This window comes from Juglans regia, chromosome 6, assembly GCF_001411555.2.
Source record: "Juglans regia cultivar Chandler chromosome 6, Walnut 2.0, whole genome shotgun sequence".
NCBI classification, from domain to species: Eukaryota; Viridiplantae; Streptophyta; class Magnoliopsida; order Fagales; family Juglandaceae; genus Juglans; species Juglans regia.
Genome location: NC_049906.1, coordinates 22598204 through 22617689, shown reverse-complemented (window position 1 = coordinate 22617689; position 19486 = coordinate 22598204). Strand labels below are relative to the sequence as shown.

General features: G+C 40.3%; 1 protein-coding gene across 3 annotated transcripts in view; it reads left to right on the top strand.

Moving 5' to 3' along the window:
• Positions 1 to 17449, top strand: part of LOC108998354 (zinc finger CCCH domain-containing protein 37) — a 29091-nt gene extending 11642 nt beyond the window's left edge. For 2 of the 3 annotated variants that reach the window (XM_018974889.2, XM_018974887.2), the window contains 6 exons: positions 22 to 59; positions 137 to 183; positions 289 to 419; positions 16253 to 16306; positions 16727 to 16852; positions 17051 to 17449. In XM_018974889.2, coding sequence (XP_018830434.1) covers positions 22 to 59; positions 137 to 183; positions 289 to 419; positions 16253 to 16306; positions 16727 to 16852; positions 17051 to 17224 — 570 coding nt within the window. In that variant the 3' untranslated portion in view covers positions 17225 to 17449. The remainder of the gene's footprint in view (positions 1 to 21; positions 60 to 136; positions 184 to 288; positions 420 to 16252; positions 16307 to 16726; positions 16853 to 17050) is intronic. The other variant, XM_018974888.2, reaches the window with a different exon arrangement.
• Positions 17450 to 19486: the final 2037 nt, after the last annotated feature.

Genomic DNA, 19486 nt, shown 5'->3' with positions numbered 1-19486 from the left:
TGCATCTCTTGCTTCCAACAGGGTGAGCTGGATTGTCCATTCTATTTGAAAACTGGCAGGTGACTATTTGCCTATTTATGTCTTATTGGTATAAAAAATCAGTATAGAGTGACAGTTTTTAATTTTCTTAAATTAGTTGCAAGTACGGTGCCACTTGCCGCTACAACCATCCTGATCGGAATGGTATGTCTACAATGCTGAAATTTATTTACTCAGATTTCAAATGCATATATACTGTCATTTTATGTACTTTTTCTATGGAGCTTTATTGCTGAGATTTTTGTACAGCAATTAATCCACCTGCTGCCGTATTAGGCCATCCCATTGTAACCTCCCCAGCAACCCATCTGAATATTGGTGTTGTTAATCCAGCTGCTTCTATCTATCAGACTATTGATCCCCGCCTGACTCAGCCAACGGTAAATTGGAAATTGTTGCTATTGTATGTTTTTTCCTCTGTAATTTGGTTTGCAACATAAAAAAAGGGTAAATTGGAAATTGTTTGCTATTGTATGTTTTTTCCTCTTTAATTTAATCTGGTTTGAATTTATTTCTGTTTTAGATATTCATCGATTTCATAATTTATAGACCATATGTTTTTCTTTCTTTTCGGCAAAATTAATTTAGGGTCCATAGAAGCCAATATACTACTTTTTAGGTATAAAAACTTTTTGATAATCCATTTAAAGATTTTTCTTTAGTGTATATTCCTGCATACTCTGCCAAAGTAAATAAACCTCATATGACCACTAAGAAAAGAGGAACTTGACCCATTTTCACTGTGAGACCCTGGCTTTCAATTTGATCATGTTGAGATGCTAGTTGGGATCACCTTAAAATCTGAATCTTTCATTGGTCATTCTGTCAAATTATTGATGAGAAGTTGCTCATTTGGACTATGCTTAAATTTTGTCTTAGAGAGAGATTAAAAAGTTGTAGCCTAGGGTGGTCAGTCCCCCCAACCCACCTAGCGGGGTGCACCAATCCCATGTAGGTGGAGGGAGGATCCCCTCCCCACCTTGCACCTCTAGTGTGGTGTCATGCTTTTTAATTTTTTTTTCTCTGCACATCATATTCGACCAGTGCCCACGTAAGAAATTTGTGCTTAATTGAGTTACTTGTCATAACACACGCACATATATATTTTAAGTAAAATAAAATTTTATTGAATCAAGTAAATTGGCGTAGTCCAAGTATATAGGAAGTATAGAAAAGAGAACATGAGTAAGTTAGGAGCTAGAAATGGATACAAGAAAGTAATGAGAACTAGCCCCGTTGAAAACAATAGCGGAAGCCCATAGAAATAAAGAATGAAAAGGAATATCTAAGTTCTTCCCAAGAGCATTCCCAGTCTTTAACTTTGGCCATTCCTTTCATACCAAATGCACCACATTAGGCATAAAAGAATAATTTTCCACACGGCAGTAGTTTGGAGGTTATCATGAAGCCTTCTCCAACAAGCAAGAAGATCCACCACCCTCCTATGCATCACCTTTACAATTCCAATCCTGTTGAAAATTTCATCCCATAAAACCCTTGCCAACTCATAATGTGGTAATAAATGATCCACATATTCAACACTTTTTTTAACACCCGTAGCACCAATCCATAACAATGATGAGTCTATGCTTTCTCAGATTGTTCATGGCCAGGATTTTACCATGGGAAGTTGGTAAGGGCCTTGGTCTTTGGTTGAATGCTCCCTCCAGGTCTATGGTTCGAATTCTTTTGTATACAATTTGTAGGGGCTATCGAATTGAGGGAGTTTCCCTTTGAATTAGCCGAGGTGCACTTGTAGGAAACTCATGTTGAAGGCCTGTGCACCTCCGGGATTAGTAGAGATTTTGTTCTCGAACATCCGACGACAATAAAAAAGAAAAAGAATTTTACCATGGTAAGCAGTCCAACCAAAAAGCAGCCTTGGGAGGAACCTTACTCCTCCAAATGCACTTCAAAGGAAAATGATTATGGTTCCGAGTTGACATAGCCTTGTGAGCTTCTAGTTCCCACATTGAAACCAAAGCACCTTGTCCACCTCTCACACTACCAACACTTGAAGTGCACAAGCTGAAAATTTCAAACAAGATCCGCAATTGATTCTACTCTTGTAACACCCCTTGGTTAAGAATATTACGAACATTCATAACATAATGCCCGGTGAAGAGATTCAAAGTCATGAAAAAAATACCTCATTTATTGAAGAACGTCTAACTAGATTGAACAAAACTTTCTTTGAATCATGAAACTGAATTACCTTCCTGTAATTTGTTCCATGAACCTTTTCTCTCCATACACATCTCTTCCCTCCCAAAAAACCCTAGCCTCCATCGTTCCTTCAACCTATTGCCGCTGTCCCACTCTCACCGTCGGCATTTCTAACCCTAGCCTTCATCTCCGTAATCTCGCCACCGTCTCTCTCTCACATAGAGATTACTCTCGTGTCAATGCTGACACTCACCCACCCACTCTAGTCCAGCGAGTGATTGCGCACAACCGGCACAGACAAGATCGCCGACCCCTGACGACTTCGCAGAGGGTCGTCTGGCATTGGCAGGCCTCCGACATCACGGTTTTTCGCTAGATCCGACTTTGGTTTCTGTGTTCGTTCATCGGCCATTCCTCAGGCGGTTGATCTGTGTTCCCGACACCTCCACCGACACAGACAAGACCAGCGACTCCAACAAGGGACTCTTGACGCCGGTACCATCTTCGACGACCGAGTTTTTTGAGCAATCTGGTTTTTTTGCTGCACAGATTAGGTTCTTTTCGGGGCCTTACTCCAATGATGGGAAGCTTGATCCGATGAAAGGTGTTTATACAGTTTTGGGATAATCATGGGCAATCTTAAGCACCTTTTAATAGAATCAAAGGTGTTTATATTGTCTATGGAGGGTGAAAATTATTGTCGTATCACAGAAAGGGGCATGAAGGTAACCAAGGAGATGGTGCTCAGTCATGCCAGTGCTTATTGGTTGGCCAGTACAATGGAAGGATGTGTTTTATCGGAGGGAAGGAAAGACTTCTTCAAGACTTATAGGGATGGAATCAAAGCTCTGTTTGCTCATAGGAGGTCGAACGCTTATGGGCATTTTTTGGAAGCTATGGTGGTGGTAAGGGGGGTCGTGGTCTCTTAGTGATCTCGGAAGGAGTGGAAGGAAAGGGTTGGAAGAGCTTTTCTATGGAGTTAAAACAGAGTTTGGTTAAGAAGGCTCCAGTCATTACACCACAAATGAACATAGAGGTAGAGAAGGGGAAGGAGATTGTGAGGCAGTCCAAGTCGTATGTAGAGGTGGCGGTGGGTGGTGCAGACAAGAGGGCGGCAACACATGGAGTTCAGAGTCATCCTCTGGCGGTTGAACAAAAACACAATAAGGGAGGCATGACAGGGGAACTTTTGGAGGGAGTTTGTTTGAAGAGGGAACGGGCAAGACGCCAATTACCTGAAATGGATAGCTGTCAAGAAAATGAGTTGTAGAGGTATCTGCATAGTCTGAAAAAGGAGGTAACAAGCGTGAAGGAGGATTTGAAATTGTTTAGAAAGGAGATAAAATCTTGGATTTTTAAGATAATCAAAGGTTTGGGCCTGGGTCTGGGCTTGGGCTTGGGCTTGGGCTTGGGCCAATGTATGAGGCCTAAAAATAGGTAAAAGGAAGTCCTCTGGCCCAGACAAAGGGAGGCCAAACTTGGGCTGGGCCGCATAAGCCCACTTCGACTTCCAAAACCGAAATGGAGGCCGAAGCTCCATTTGTCGTTGTTTGAGAAGGGCTCCACTTCTTGGCCAGTTTCATGGTCCAACAGAAGTCTTGGGCTAGAGGAGACCCTTATCTCGGCGCAAGTAACCTCCATCGCTCATCTCGGTAACCCCTACGCAGGCATTCCTTTGTTGGCGACAACAGCTCCTACGCAGACATGCACGCGAGCTTCTACAGAACACTTGGAGGAGGTTTTTGACTTGTCCCCAATCATTTTGGCAGAGAAGGTGACAGGTTGGATATCTTAATTCTATTTTCTCAAATTTTTTTTTGGAGTTCTGGGGAGGAGAGGAAGAAGAGGAAGTGGGTGGCTTGGAGGAACATTTGTTTACCGGTGGAGGAAGGCGGGTTGGGTATTAGAGATATTGCTGAAGTGCAAACTTCGCTATTCATGAAATTCGCTTGAAAATTACTGGATGGTGGATCTTATTGGGAAAAATTTTTTACGGCAAAATATGCAAGAGGAGAACATCCTGCAGCTATATCTCACTTGGTGGGGTCTAGATTTTGGAAAAAAATTCTATCAGTTATGCCTTTTGTGATTAAAAATTCTAGAGTTTTGATCCAGAGTGGGGAGGCTAATTTCTGGTTTGATAATTGGCTGGGAGATGGTGTTATTGTTGATTCATAAGAGGTGGTGGGAGATTCTCGGTTGCAGGTTGCGGAACTTATAACGCCGGTAGGATGGGATATGGAAAAATTAACCTCTCTTTTACCTGTGCAGATGGCTGAAAAAATAATATCTTGGCCGGGAAAGTTACGAAGTGGCAAAGATATTCTGGTTTGGCAGCTAACATCGAATGGGTTGTTTTCAACAAAATCCGCTTGGTAGATTATCTAGTCGCATGGAGATATTCGTACTTGGCGCAAATGGCTATGGCATAAGTATATTCCAAAAAAAATGTCTTTTGTGTGTTGGCGAGCAAGAAAAGAGGCTTTACCGGTGGATGATAATATTGCTAAACTTGGGATTCCATTGGTCTCAAAGTGTAATTGTTGTGTGTCTCCTAAACAAGAAACTATTGATCATGTTTTATGTAGTGGGGAGTTTGCAACTAAAGTTTGGAATTATTTTGCTAGCATTCTGGGTGTTCATTTACCGCAGACTCGGTCTTGGCAGGGGATTCTCAATGTATGGTGGCTACTTGCGTCGACGTCTACACATGCAGGTGTGTGCCGTGGAATTATGCCTATTATAATCACTTGGGCGTTGTGGAGAGCAAGGTGCAAGGCATGGATGGAAGAAAAAAATGTTGATTGGAGAGGGGTAACGTGATGGGTTAAGTCTGGCATGATAGCTATTTTCTCTATAGAACAGAAATTCAAACAGATGACTGTTAAAGATCTGGAAATTGTGAAGGCATTAAATATCCGTTTTGTGCCAGTTGAGAAGGAAATACCAAAGGTGGTTGCGTGGAAGAAACTGAGAAGGGGTGGTTTAAAACTTAATATTGATGGTAGTTCCTTTTGCAATCCTGGGTTGGTTGGCGGGGAAGGCATTTTCCGGGATGATAAGGGCCTGAACAGTGGCTGGTTTTGCAACGCATTATGGTGTGATTTCGAATATAGTGGCTAAGGGTCGTGCACTTCTTGATGGGTTACGGATGGCTCAACAAATGGGACTTAGGGATTTTATTGTGGAGTTGGATTCGACGGTCATTGTGGGATGGATTCAGTCGGGAAGTTGTACGCTTTTGTATTTGTGGGATTTTGGGAAGAAATTAAAATGCTATTTAGTGCCTTGAATTGTAGTATTTGTTATATTTTTAGGGAAGCAAACATGGTTGCGGATTGCCTTGCTAAACAAGGGGCCAATAATAATGGTGTGTTGTTCATTGGAGCAGATATAGGAAGCGGGATGTTAAGAGGATTGCTGTGCACGGATAGTTGGAAACTTCCTTATTTACGTATATAATTCCCTGACGTATTGGTCCTGGCTTCCTGGAATTTTTCTTTTTGGGCATCTGAGGTTGTTATGCTTCACGTGTGGTTTGCTTGTTTTTCACGGTATCCCTCCGCCACAAGTGAGGGCTTTTTTAGTAAAAGCAAGAAGGGGATCACTCTTGGACGTATTCTTCGCGCTTTTTTTTTTTTTTTTTTTAAGTTTGGATATCTGAGAAGTCCACGACAGGAGCAGTCTATGGAAGGTTTGGAGCACGGTGGGAAGACACAGATAACAACGATGGGACCCTTGGATCTGGTTCCGTCACGTGATCATGGTGTAATGTCAATGTCTAAAGTATGGTCCATCGAAGTTGCACACACAAGATTACCAGAGGCGAAGGGACTTGCTGCCAACCCAGAATCTCCAATGGAGAGTACCATTGTTGTTGAGGAGGCACATGATTTGAATAAGGGTTTATCTTTGGTACCATTTGGAACTACGTCGGGCACTACATTAGGGGAAGATGTTGTCCCCTTGGTATCTCTTCCTCCATTAAACAATATAGATAGTTCATTTTCGGATTGGGTTTTGCAAAAGGTTAATGAGATTTAGCATATTGTGTGAATCTCACATGGAGGATGCGAAGACCAGTTTAAGGCTCTAATCATTGAGATTGAGGTGAGCCACTCGCGTGATACCAAATCAGGTTTTAAGAAAAGCAGGGAGTTGAAGCGGCTTTTTTGTGCAATCAACTATGACGCAAAGGGTGGAAGCTCAAATCGAGGGCATTGAGGGTGATGTATGTTGGGTAGTCTTTTGGATAGAGGATATTTCGGATGGAGGTTGGGCTACGAGAAACATTGGGTTGGGGTTGGGGGGTGTGATTTATTCTAACTCGGGCTTGATGATGTTCGGTAGTTTTTCGCGGGCTTTTAGGGCAATAGGAGCTCTATAGTATGGGTTAGGGATTTTCTTGTATACATCCAGTGTACTTGGTTACTCCTATTGATATATATATATATATATATAATACTTATAAAAAAAAAAGAATCATGAAACTGAAAACGTAAAGTAAAAACATAAACTAACTTTGCATGTGACTTTTTATTTAAATAAAATAAACAAAACTAATTCTTGTGTAAATAACACTTATTCATTTCTAAGTTTTTGTACTAGATCTATTCTTGGCCCTCTAGCTCTGCGTCCTCACAGTCATCATTTGTGATTGTTAAACATATAAGAAAACAGAGAAACAAACAAAAATGAGTCGAAGACTCAGTAAATAGCATATCATACTGTAAATATAACTTAGCTTAGCAAGCTTTAATTTTGAAAACTTGAAAAACTTTACATACATCGTCACAAATTCACATATCTATTCATATGATCATGAGCAGAATCCTACATACTCATGGTAATATATGTAATGTGAATGCATTAATGACTAACTCCAAGCATTTCCTAACAATCATACATGACTTGTCCATTTTGTCTTTCACTTATTTAGTGGTCATCCATACATGTGCATCGGTCCAATTGTCGTTGACTGTATGTAACGTATCATAACCTCTAGTGAAACACGCTTGAGTCCGTGTTATCACTTAATATCTAGTGAACCATGTTTGGGTCCATGGCACTGCACAACATGTAGTGAAACACACTTGAGTCCGTGTTTCACTTAACACATAGTGAACCACGCTTGAGTCTGTGGCACCACATAATGTGTCATATCATGTAGTGAAACACGCTTGTGTCCGTGTTTCACTTAACATATGGTGAACAACGCTTGAGTCCATGGCACCACATAACATGTCATATCATGTAGTGAAACACGCTTGAGTCCGTGACACCGCATAACGTGTCATATCATGTTGTGAAGCACGCTTGAGTCCATGTTTCACTTAACATATGGTGAACCATGCTTGAATCCATGACACCGTATATCGTGACATATCTTGTAGTGAAACACGCTTGAGTCCGTGTTTCACCTATCATTTGGTGAACCAGGCTTGGGTCTGTGGCACCGCTTATCATAACCTATGGTGAACACACTTGGCTTCTTGTCACCATCTTATCTTTCTTAATGCATGAGAACTTACTGGATTTCATGGACTTTTTCTAGCATGGCATACTCTTGTACATGGCATAGCATGACATGGCATGGCTTAATATTATCTAAACATTTTATAAACATTCATGGCATACATGATCTAAGCACTATATGAACGTTCATGGCATACATGATCTAAATATTTCATGACATTACATAGCATACATGATTTACTCACTGTGTAAACATTACATGGCATACATGTGATTTTCATGACATCTCATCCATCAGACAACAATCTATATAAGCATAACATACATAGGCTCACTTACAAGCATATCATCATAATTCATCGAAGATCGTGAAATAGGTCTAACCTTGACTTGGCTTGTAGCCTAGCGTACGTAATCATCATATTTTTCATGCACAATTATAATATTTACAGTATACATACAACTATGATCATCCTACTTACCTCTTAGTGCTGCTTCCACAATCTCACGTCGTAGCTCGTGACCTATACGAGGCACTAATTGTCACTAAATTTCTAGAAAACGTGTCATAGTATTTTACCCAATTGAACACATATCGTGAACTTTAATCTAATAACATATTCAGCTATATACTGCATTCAATAATTACTAATACCACAGTTATTAAAATCATAATATCTAATCTTTCAAATATACTAACTAGCGTAATTTTGGCTTAATACGAATCTGTTAGGTAAGCTGCTGAAACTAAATTTATAAAATCAGTTTAATCATAATTTAATACTTAGTAATATATACTAAAGCCTTTAAATATTTTCTGATAAAAATAAGGTTTTTGGCTAATTATTGCTGGAGTAAGACCAAGCCCATTGTAAAGCAGATATAAGGGTTTTTTTTTGTGAAATACGAGTCCAGAATAAATATTAGGCAGCCCACTACAATTATAGCAGTTGCTAACTACAATAAAACCCGTCCTGTGTGTAGGATCAGTCCACTTAGAAAATTAAGGAGGCATTAGGCCGAATGGACTTAAGGCCCAAGGGCCCATTTTTAGATTAAAAAGGTAGAAGCTTTCTCTAGAAAGAAGGCTAAGACAGAGAGCTCATGAGAGAGGGGGAAACCCTACGATGGGCTCACCGAGAGAGGGAGAAGGGCCACTGCGACGGTGGGTCTGGGTGGCTGGCTGGGGGTCACGGCAACGCAACTAAGGCTCCCTCTGGACATGGTGGTGCGATACCGAGAGAGAGAGAAACTATCAAACTGAAAGCAACAGAGAGAGGAGGGTGGCGAACGGCCGTGGGCTTACTGGAATAGTGCGAGGTGGAGGGAGGTGCTTGGTTGGCGAGTTCTGTGGCTGCAATGAGGTGATCCGACGTCCTCTACGATGGCTGGTGGAGGACTGAGTAGAACACACGTCTGTTTTTAATTTTCACGGTGGAGAGAGAACGACGGAAAAGAAGTTTGGAGGTGTTGACACACGTTGTGGAGGAAGGAGAGCTTACTGTCGGCGTGCTCTGTGGCAGTTTCTGGATAGGTGGCTGACTTGGTATGAAGAGAAGTGTTACAGTGGCTGTTGGGAAAGTGGCTTCTCGGTTTTTGTTGTGTAGCTTTGGTTTGAAGTGTGCGAATATTTTGAGGCAGAAGAGAGAATTTATAGAATGATTTTTGACGTGAGTTGGTCTCCCATTAGGAAACTATTCAAACTAGGAGATAAACATTAAGGCATACAGACGTGAAGGGTGGAAGAATCCCATAAAAACACAAACTATCTCAAAACAGATCCAATAATAATGACATTACTAATAATAATAATGATAATAATAGTAAAAATAATAAAAATTCTAAATTCTAAATCTTAGTTTAGGACCCATATGTTACAACTCTCAAGCAAATAAAATAAAAACTCCCAATTCAAATAAACATAAGCCTTCTCCATATCCAAACTGCTTAAAATGCTTGGCGCTTCGGCTTTGATTCTACTCTCCAAACATCAATGGTGATGAGCAGTGAGTCTAGAATTTGTCTCCCTTGGACAAAGGCATTTTGGGCTCTTGAAATAATCTTCTCCATGACCATACTTATGTGGTTGGCAAGAACCTTGGATATGATCTGCTATACCCCCCCACGTTCACAAGGCTAATGGGAGTCCTTCACATCCAAGGCCCCACCCTCTTTGGAATGAGTGTAATGAAAGTCTCATGAAGGCTTTTCTCAAGTTTCTTTAATGAATAACATTCATGAAAACTCCCATGAGATTCTTTTAACACCCCTTCCCCGCAGCTTAGGATTGTTACGTGCATTCATACTTTACGCCCGGTAAAGAGATTCAACATTATAAAAATACCTCATTTATTGGATCATAAAACTATGCTTGGCATGCAAAGTTTCAAAAAATAAAAACAAGAACATAATAATGTAAACATAAACTAGTCCTATGTGGCAAGTTTCAAGACTCTGGAAAAAATAAATCTACTCTTGGCCCTCCTTCTTAGGCCATGTTTGGGAAGTGAGATGAGTTGAGAACGTCTCATCTCATCTCAAAACTTCTCATAATTTCCTTCCCAAAATTTCTCAAACACAATATTTTTCAATTTCAAATTTTCAACATTTTTATCTAATAATTACCTAATAATTACGATTTTCCCAAACTTCCAAACAAAACACAAAAACAATACAACTTTTTCAAATTTCAAAACAAAAATAATATTAAAACATTATACTCAAATAATTTTTTAACTTTTGAATATTTTTATTCACGATTAGCAATACAATAGGCTAGGATTTCTTTTATGGCTCTATCATGTATTCGGATCAATCGAGACGTGTCAAAGTGAGTTCAAAAAGTTTTTGGGGGATGGCAATTCTGGTTAATTATTGACTTAAAGGTATGCATGTAAAAATTCTCTCTGTTCTCATGTCTGTACGTAACACCATCTCCGGCGCTTCTCGCTAGAGTTAATCTCCCTTTTCAGTTTAGTCTCCTTTCTATGCTTTTTCTACTCATTTTCCCTTCTAATTTCACTATGCTTCTCATCGGAAATCTTCTTCCATCCCTTTTCTTCCTCTCCTTATTTTTTTTCTATTTTTAGTCATTTTTCTCTTTAGAGTTGCTCTGATGGAGGGTGATAGGTGATTAACGGTGGAATTAAAAACCTTCGTCTTTTTGAAAGAGGGCGGCAACAACATTCGCGTTACCGAAAGTAGTAGAAGGCTAGTTATGTTTATTTCCTTAAATAGGACGTCGGCTTTATGGGTGGCAAAGATGGTGGAGGAATACCAAGACTTTCTGGTGTGATGGTTTCTTTAGAAAATTGGTGGGTAACGGAGTTCTCACCATTCAACACCAAGTTAACTCCAGGGGTTGTTTTTTGCAACTAGTTGAGTTTGGTAATGGTAGGAGGGGTTTATTGGTTATCCCTAAAGGTTTGAAGGGCAAAGGATTGGAAGATTTTGCGTTATTACCTTAGATTGATCATCAGCTTCAAAGCCTTTTTTTTTTTTTAGAATGCAAGCAGAGTGCAGGTTTTAGACAAGGAGGGGAATCTGGTAGTGGGATGAATCTGGGGAGGTTCTTCCCTTCCAAAGGTGCCTCGTATGCTTCAGTTTTGAGGTCCCAACATTTTCTCTAACATGGAGCAGCTTTGCTATGGTGGTTGACCAGAATCGGAATACGAGTAAGGAGTTAGGGGGTGAAGGTGTCGAAGGGTGATTTCGAAATTGGTTATGGGTTCAACAACAGTACAATGGCTGGCTAAGGCCATGGCTGCGTGCACAAATGAGAAACTGGATTTTTACTCCACTGTCTGGGAAGGCAGACATGCTTTCACTGAGCATCCCTGCTCGAATTCTCGAGGATGTTATATGGCGGTTGAGGAGTATGGTGGGAGGAGGAATTTTATATTCATCCCCGAGGAGGGAAGCAGTGGCTGGAAAAAGGATGGGGGAAGTACTGTGTGATTTTTCCCTCAGCAAGACTAGTCCCGTGGAAGGACAAAGAGGTGCTAGAGGGGGGGCCAGTCCCTCCAACTCAAATGCAGGGGGGTTATAGCAAACATGTAGGTGGCGCGGAAGAGAGGGAGAATTTGGAAGGGAAAGACCCAAGTACATTCTTGGTGTTGAGGCGATCCTATGCAACCACTTTGAAGACGGGTCATGCCTCGGGAGTTCAGAATGAGGGGGGTTTGCAAATCACCTCTCAGGACCTGCTCGTAGAGATGCACAATTCTTTAAAGGAGATAGAAACCCAACTAGTCGAGTTGAAGGCAGCAATAGCGTGCTTGTCTACGAAAATAGAACTGCTTTCAGCTAGAGACAATAGGGTTGTAACAAACAAGACGGGCCCGAACCCTTTAAACTCTAAAGGAAAACGGAAAATCGAATTCGGCTCTGCCCCTATAACCAAATCCAAGAGAGTATGGTGGGTCAAAAGGAAATCTGGAATATTTGAAGTAGGGTCTACATTCGGTATCAGCATTGAGACATCAGTAATGGAATGCCATTTGCCTCTGGTTACACCCTTGGTCCCTGAAGTAACTATGGCTCCCTCATTGGAATTTAAGGAAAATGGTGTACTGCCGAGGTCTGAAAGAGATGTAGAATCCAATACCACCCCAGAGGTGAAGGAACTTGCTGTCACGCTAGAATCTCCAATGGGGACCCTGAAACCATTGGAGAGAACCTATGGAGTTGTTGGAGAACCAATGAGCTTGGCCGTGGTGCCTCGTATAGAGGAATGTCCATAGTCGGGAGTGTAGTTGGATAATGTGTATGGGGATAATGTTGCTCCCTAGGTCTCTCTTCCTCCTATAGCGGATTGGATTTTGCCTAAAGTTAGTGAGATTCAACAGTTTGTGGAAATTTCACATGGAGGATGTGAAAACCAATTTAAAGAACTAATCACTGCGATTGAGGCAAGCCACGCGCTTAAAACCAAATAAAGTTTCAAGAAAAGTAGGGAGTTATAGCGTCTTCATTGGGCAATCAACTACGACGCTAAGGGTGGCAGCTCATCTAGAGGGAAGTCCAAAAGGAGGGCATTGTGAAGTTTTAGTTAATAAGGGGTTGGGGTTGGGTTTTCGGGTAGCGTTTTAGTTCTACGGGAAACAAGGGGTTGGGGTCGGGCTTGGTGTATTTTGAGTTATTTTTCTCGAGTTTTTTGGGTCATTGGGGTCAATGGGCAAGGTGTTTTCTCGTATACATCAGTGTATTTGGTTACTCATTTTTTTTATATATATAATATTTTTACTTATAAAAAAAAAAAAAAAAAGTTAGGGGGTGAAGGTGACAATGGCCATAGGCTTGCTGGACTCCATGCTATTTTTCATTTTATGCAGTCCATTCGTATGCTTGTCAGATGACAACCTACATTCATACATAACTTAAAGGTCAATGCCTTTTTAAGTGCATATGTAACTTTAACTTAGAATTGCATAAAACTACCATTGACTTAGACATATTCTATTATCAAAATCCATCCTCTATTTACTACTCTCTCCTTATTTCAAAGTCATAGCTTGTGACTATGGGGTCACCTTTCCCACACAAACTTCATGTTCTTATCCTTTAAAGTGAACTTCCTCGATTCACTTTAAAAGTTAAGATACACTACCACCTTCATCATTATCTCTACCTTTCAAACCATCCCTTCCGATATATGACTAGAACCAATTTATACAACTCAATCTTAGTCCAATACATACACCCCTTTCTCCATTCATAATGATAACCAATAATTTATCATAACCCAAACCAAGCATAATACACAATTTTAAGCCAACTCTAAAGCTTAAAACATTGTGTATTCATGTTTAAGATAGACTATCCATTACATATGGTAGATCTGTCCGATACATGCATCCAACCAATTCACACATGTACCTCACCCATTTTATTTATCACCTAAGACCAACATATAGTTCACTAAAATGTCTGTTTGTGTATACAAGCTTCATACACACCGACACTAACACCCAACTCGAATTACACATATACCCTACCCTTTTATCACCTAAGTTCAACATACAATCTATCTAAAACATCCACTTGTTTTTACAAGTTTCCTACAAGCCAACACATCCTTTCACACATCACATCCAAACTACGTAGCTTATCTCGACACTTCACACGACATACAACTACATCACAACTACATCCCATCACTTCACACAATTCACAACCACTTTCCAAATTACACAGTGATCCCATCACTTCACACTATGCAGAGCCACAACACAAACTACACAATAATGTTCATCACTTCAAACTACACAGCCACATCACAACTACTCCACAGAGCACCGTTCACAGTAATCCCACCACTTCACAATCACAACCACACCACAAACTTCACACTTAATCCTCATCACTTCATACTACACATAGCCACACCACAATCACACCATTCAAAATCCACATTTCACAACACAGAGTACATTGACAATTCATAATACACAACACCTTTCACAACATTCAATTTCAGTTTACAAACACAATATTTCTTGCAATAAAGGGAGATTTATACCATAAATTGGGGTTGAGCTGGGCAGCAGTGCAACAGGCCAGAGGCGACAGTGATGAGCTTGGCCAGCTTGTTGCTTGTTGGTCCTTCACGATTGGCCTTCTATTAAGGGCTCTTGGTGGTGCAAGGAAGAGGCAGTGTCTGGCGTGAGACTGAGGGAGGTGGAACTAGGTGGTGGCAGGGGCTGTTTGGAGGGGGCTTTGGTTGTAATAGGTCTGCTCGAAGGTGGCTCAACTTGGGAGGAGGCTCACAACGGTGGTTAAGGCCATGGCACTGGCTGTGAGGAGGGGTTGGGTTACAATGGTCGATCTCGGTTTAGTGGTTGGTCGTGGGGCCTAGGTGGTGCGGCCGTGGCTGAGGAGATTGGGAAGGGAGATGGAGAGGGGTGGCCTTGGCGTGGTGTGGTGGCGGAGGTGGCTAGTGGTGGTGTGCTTGGTTGCTGGCGACGACAAAGGCTGTGAGGGGGGAGAAATTTGGATGAGAGGGTGACAAAGGCGTTGGGCTGAGTTGGGGTGAACGACAGTGGCTAGAGGGTGCGACGAGGCTTGGCTTTCAAGGGTGTCTGGACTACGATGGCTCGAGAGGAGATGCGGCGGCAGCGCTGGGTTGCCGAGAGAGGGAAAGAGAGATATCGCCCGCCGGGGGGGGGGTGAGATGCAGAGGGATTGGGAGGGGAAGAAGCCGAGAGGGGGGAGGGGTTATTGCTGGCAAGACAAGACGGTCATCGTTGGTGGGCTTGCAGCAAGTTACTGGGGGGGGGGGGAGGGGAGAGAGAGAAGAGATGAAAGAGAAGGGAAATTAGGGTTCTTTGGGCAATTAATCTAGGCCCTACATCTTGGGGTTCATAACCTAAATTCAACGGTAGAGATAAATCCAATTGAAATAAAAGACTGATAGAAATAAAGAGTAGAAATAATTGCAAGGGAAATACATCGAGTCTTAAAACCAACTTTTATTCTTGATCTAAAATAATAATCTTCATCATAAAATAAAATGATGAATATTAAATAATATTCGTAAAGAAATAAAATCATTTAAATAAAATAATTTTCTAGAACTATATTTTTTTTTGGGGTCCAAAATTAAAGAGGCTTATTTTCAAATTTAGGTTTGGTTTAATAATACTAAAAATACCCCATTTAGAATAAGTTTTGGACTCAAAAATATTTAGAAGATTTTAAAACACTTGCCTCAATTTAAAAATCATCTACTAAATTTAAAAACAAGGATTCGAGATTTAAAATGTATAGATGAGAGTCGTGACCAGTCGAGAGGAAAAGGAGCGGTTGGTCACAGAACCAGACAACAGAAGAAAGAAGGAAATAAACGGTGATAGCATAAAAGACACCTGAAAAAAAAAAAGGAGAGAATTACTGACAAGAAGCTCCGGAAATCAATACAAAATATTGATATATAAAGCACAGGAAAACAAATCAAGAGACGATTTGAAAGGATGATGAATGAAGTGAAAACTAAAAATAGGAAGCTATCACCGGTGAAAAGTGCGGGAATAGACATCAGGAAAGAGGCCAATTCATATTAGATGCAACCCAAGATTCAAGCACATCAAGATGTAGCTCTTGATGTCATGAAGTCAGGGTAGACAAGTCAATTCTTAGTCAATATCTGCACCAAACATAGTGTTTCTTTCATCTTGAATTAAATATAATCTGTTAATGTATATGAGTCAACACATATATGCTTTCATTTTCATTTCTTATTTTTCATGCTGCCTGCAAAACATAAGATACCAAACATAGTGTTTCTTTCATCTTGAATTAAATATAATCTGTTAATATATGTGTCAACACAAATATGCTTTCATTTTCATTTCTTATTTTTCATGCTGCCTGCAAAACATAAGATAACTAAGTTTGGTTTTGAAAGGGGACATTTTTTCATCATATAAGCTACTCTTTCTATGGGGTTTTAGTGACCTTATGTTGGTCATGGAAAATTCTTATGCCGACATTTCTTATGAACCAATGCAGTACTTCACTTATAAAAAGTAATGAAAGTAAAACCTGATGCATGTTTCGTGTTTGTTCATGGCAGGTGGGAGGGGGCCCAAGGATCTATCCTCAACGACCTGGGCAAATTGAATGTGATGTGTGTATCTTTACCCTACTTGTCATAAAGTTTTGAATGCATGTGAGCTGAGCCCTGGCTTGTCAGACCTAGAATTTCTAACGGAATAAATTTAGGGTCTTGACCATTACAGACCCGTTAATCAATATACTTTTAGAATGACTAACTAGTCTTGCTAAATTTATACTGAGTTTATGGTTATTGTTATTATTATCACTCTAGAAAAAGTGGCTTAAAATTTGAACCAAACTTTCTGTGTTTCTATTTTATATCATGGTACTAGGACTGGTGTCGGGACTTCTTTATTCAGTATTTGTTTTCCTGCCTCTATCTAGGTTATGTTAACTTTGTCAAGTTTGTCTTTGTTTTTTTCAATAAACCAATATATCCTCAAATGATTATATCCCATCTTTCCTCAATTTTTTTTTTGTTATGTTGTAGTACTATATGAAGACTGGGGAGTGTAAATTTGGGGAAAACTGCAAGTTTCATCACCCTATTGACCGGTCTGGACCACCACAGCAACTCACTGTTAAACTCACTCTTGCAGGACTACCTAGGAGAGAGGTAAGTGTTAGAATTTAAATGTAGCGTATCCACATTCTTTGTACAGGAAGGTCTCGTCAATCTCTGTAAGAAATAATGCACTAGTCAAGTAAACTGATTGTGGGGGGAGATACAGTTGAAAATGTTGGTTTTATTTTGTCCATGCATGTGGATGCTTCTGTACAAGAAGACTACTAATATGGTGGCATTATTTGACAGGGTGCTATTATCTGTCCATATTATTTGAAAACGGGCACGTGCAGATATGGTGTAAACTGTAAGTTTGACCACCCACCTCCTGGAGAGGTAATGTTAATGGCAGCATCGCAGGGAACTGATGGTGAGGATGAAAAAGAGGATTGGAAAGAGGGTGAATCGTTTCCAGATCAGTAGCAGTGAGGTCGCTTGGAAGAATTTCAGGAGAAGGGCTTCTTACTGGCTTGATTTGCCTTTGTTCTTCGTATATTGCTTGAACTTAAGTCGTCAAAGCCACTTCTATGACAATCACTCTTTTGTGTGATTTGGTTATGAGGAACCCAAACTACCTTCGTTTATACTACTTCAATGTACTTTTCATCTTAGGCCGTTTGCTAATGCTACTTCCATTGTTGTGTTTTAGTAGGTGTTTAAATACTTTATTATTTAAGGTTCAACGCTTCATGGGTGCAAACAAGCCTTTGGGGCCACACTCTCTAGTGAAAAGTCAGTGATTTAACCAGTTTTGTGTAGGGAAACTTTCAAGGATGCGGTGCACAAGATCAGAGTTTATCCTGCAGAGGGGTTTGAAGGGCCCTGGCTTGGAGAGTGGCTTGGAGAGATTCCCGACATAAAAAGAAAAAAATATACTTTATTATTTTGGGATTGCTTTTGACTAATCTAAGAGAGTGGATGCGAGGGAGAAGGGGTGGGGCGTCCTAACAAATATTCTGTCATACCTAGTCCAGTAAAAAGAAATGCAAGTGGAAAATGGTGCTAGAAAAATGATCAGTGCCCATAGTCCATGATTTACAAAGGAAATAACTGTTATAGAAGGCAGTTCTCAGTACAATCTCATTATAGGATAGCTGTAAAATGGCCAATAGCCGTAGTGAATAATGATGTGACTGGACTTGACTGCTTCAGAGCCTTTGATCCTTTGATGGAGCTTCTCACATCCACATCCTTCGTATTCTCTGCAAGGAAAGCAAAAGGACAGATGCTTGTTTTCGGTAAAAGGAACGGCAATTGTCCTTTGGAAGCCCCTCAAATGATATAACGAAGAGGCGTGTCGGCCTCGCCTAATGCCACACATAGGCGGTGTGTGGATAATGTGCATGATGAGGATTTTGTACGACTATAGTTGGCAATGGATCGAAAAGTGCGCAGATTAGAGAGGCAGTGTGAGATGGCTGTGGGCTGGCGGTTGCCAGCAGATTAGAGGCTTTAGCTTTTGGACAAAAAGTTAAATGGAGGAAAATAAGAGGAAAGGTAGCGAAATGATCGGAAAGCGAACCAGCGACTACCTTGGGAACAAAAAACCAGGCTAACGGAGGGCCGCATTTGTCAGTTTGTGGGTGCCGGGTGGTGTGTGGTGGCGATGGCATGTGGTAGTCACATGCGCTGACGACGACTGGTGGGAGCCATGCACCTATCATTTCTAGTGGCTAATGGTGGAAGGTGGCAGATTGAGGGGTGATGGTTTTGATGGTATGAGGTGTGATTTTTTAGCGTAAAGGGAGCTGTAAATCTAGCCTCCGAGCAAGAAAGAGGAACGGAGGAAGGGAGAGTCAGAGAAAAGCCGAAACTTCTCCCTTCTTCCTTTGTGGCTTTCTAGTATAAGGAAGTTTTTCTCTCTCTCTCTCTCTCAAGAGCTTCTGTTGCCTTTTTTTATGCTAATGTGAAAAGATGAGCGTTTGATTTTGGAAAGATGAATGCAGTGTCTTTCTTAAATAATTGTTTTATGGATATCATTAGAATGCATACCATTCCAAAAAGACGTACATTTAAAAAAAAAAAAAAAAAGTGTATGCAATCAATACCTCGCAACATGCCTGAAAATCAACACTTTTTCACCAATTGCTAGCAATCAATTATCGTTTTTGGGTTTCCTTGTGAACTCTTCCAAAAAAGAAAAAATTGAAATCGCTGCTTTAACAAATAATTTTATACACTTTAAGTCTTTAATATTGTGGCTAGTATTCATTTATAAAATTAGTTGTAAAACCATATTGAAGCATCCTAGGAAGTAAGAACAATTGTAATCTTTTCAAGGGAAAAAAAAGCATTCTCCAAACATATTTTCTTGGGACAAAATAAGAATGGTGAATTCTGCAGAAAAAGTAAAGAATAAGAATGACTTACACGAAACTTCTTTGAAAATAAAATAGTTCCCAAAAAAAAAAGTCTGGCGGGCTCACAATTCTATCAACATATATATATATATATATATATATATCGAACCACTTGCTAAAACTGAAAATGGTAGTTCAATGCGAACTGATTTTGAGCATCTTGGCTTCTTAGAGCTTTTGCCTATACGGCCAGTGCTCTTAGAACGCTGGTATTGGATTAGCCAAATATCAATGTTTGTAAATATTTAAATCATTTGTCTAAAAAACGTCTGTATTGGATTAGTCGAACGCATAATTTTATAACTTTGAGCTATAATGATCTCCT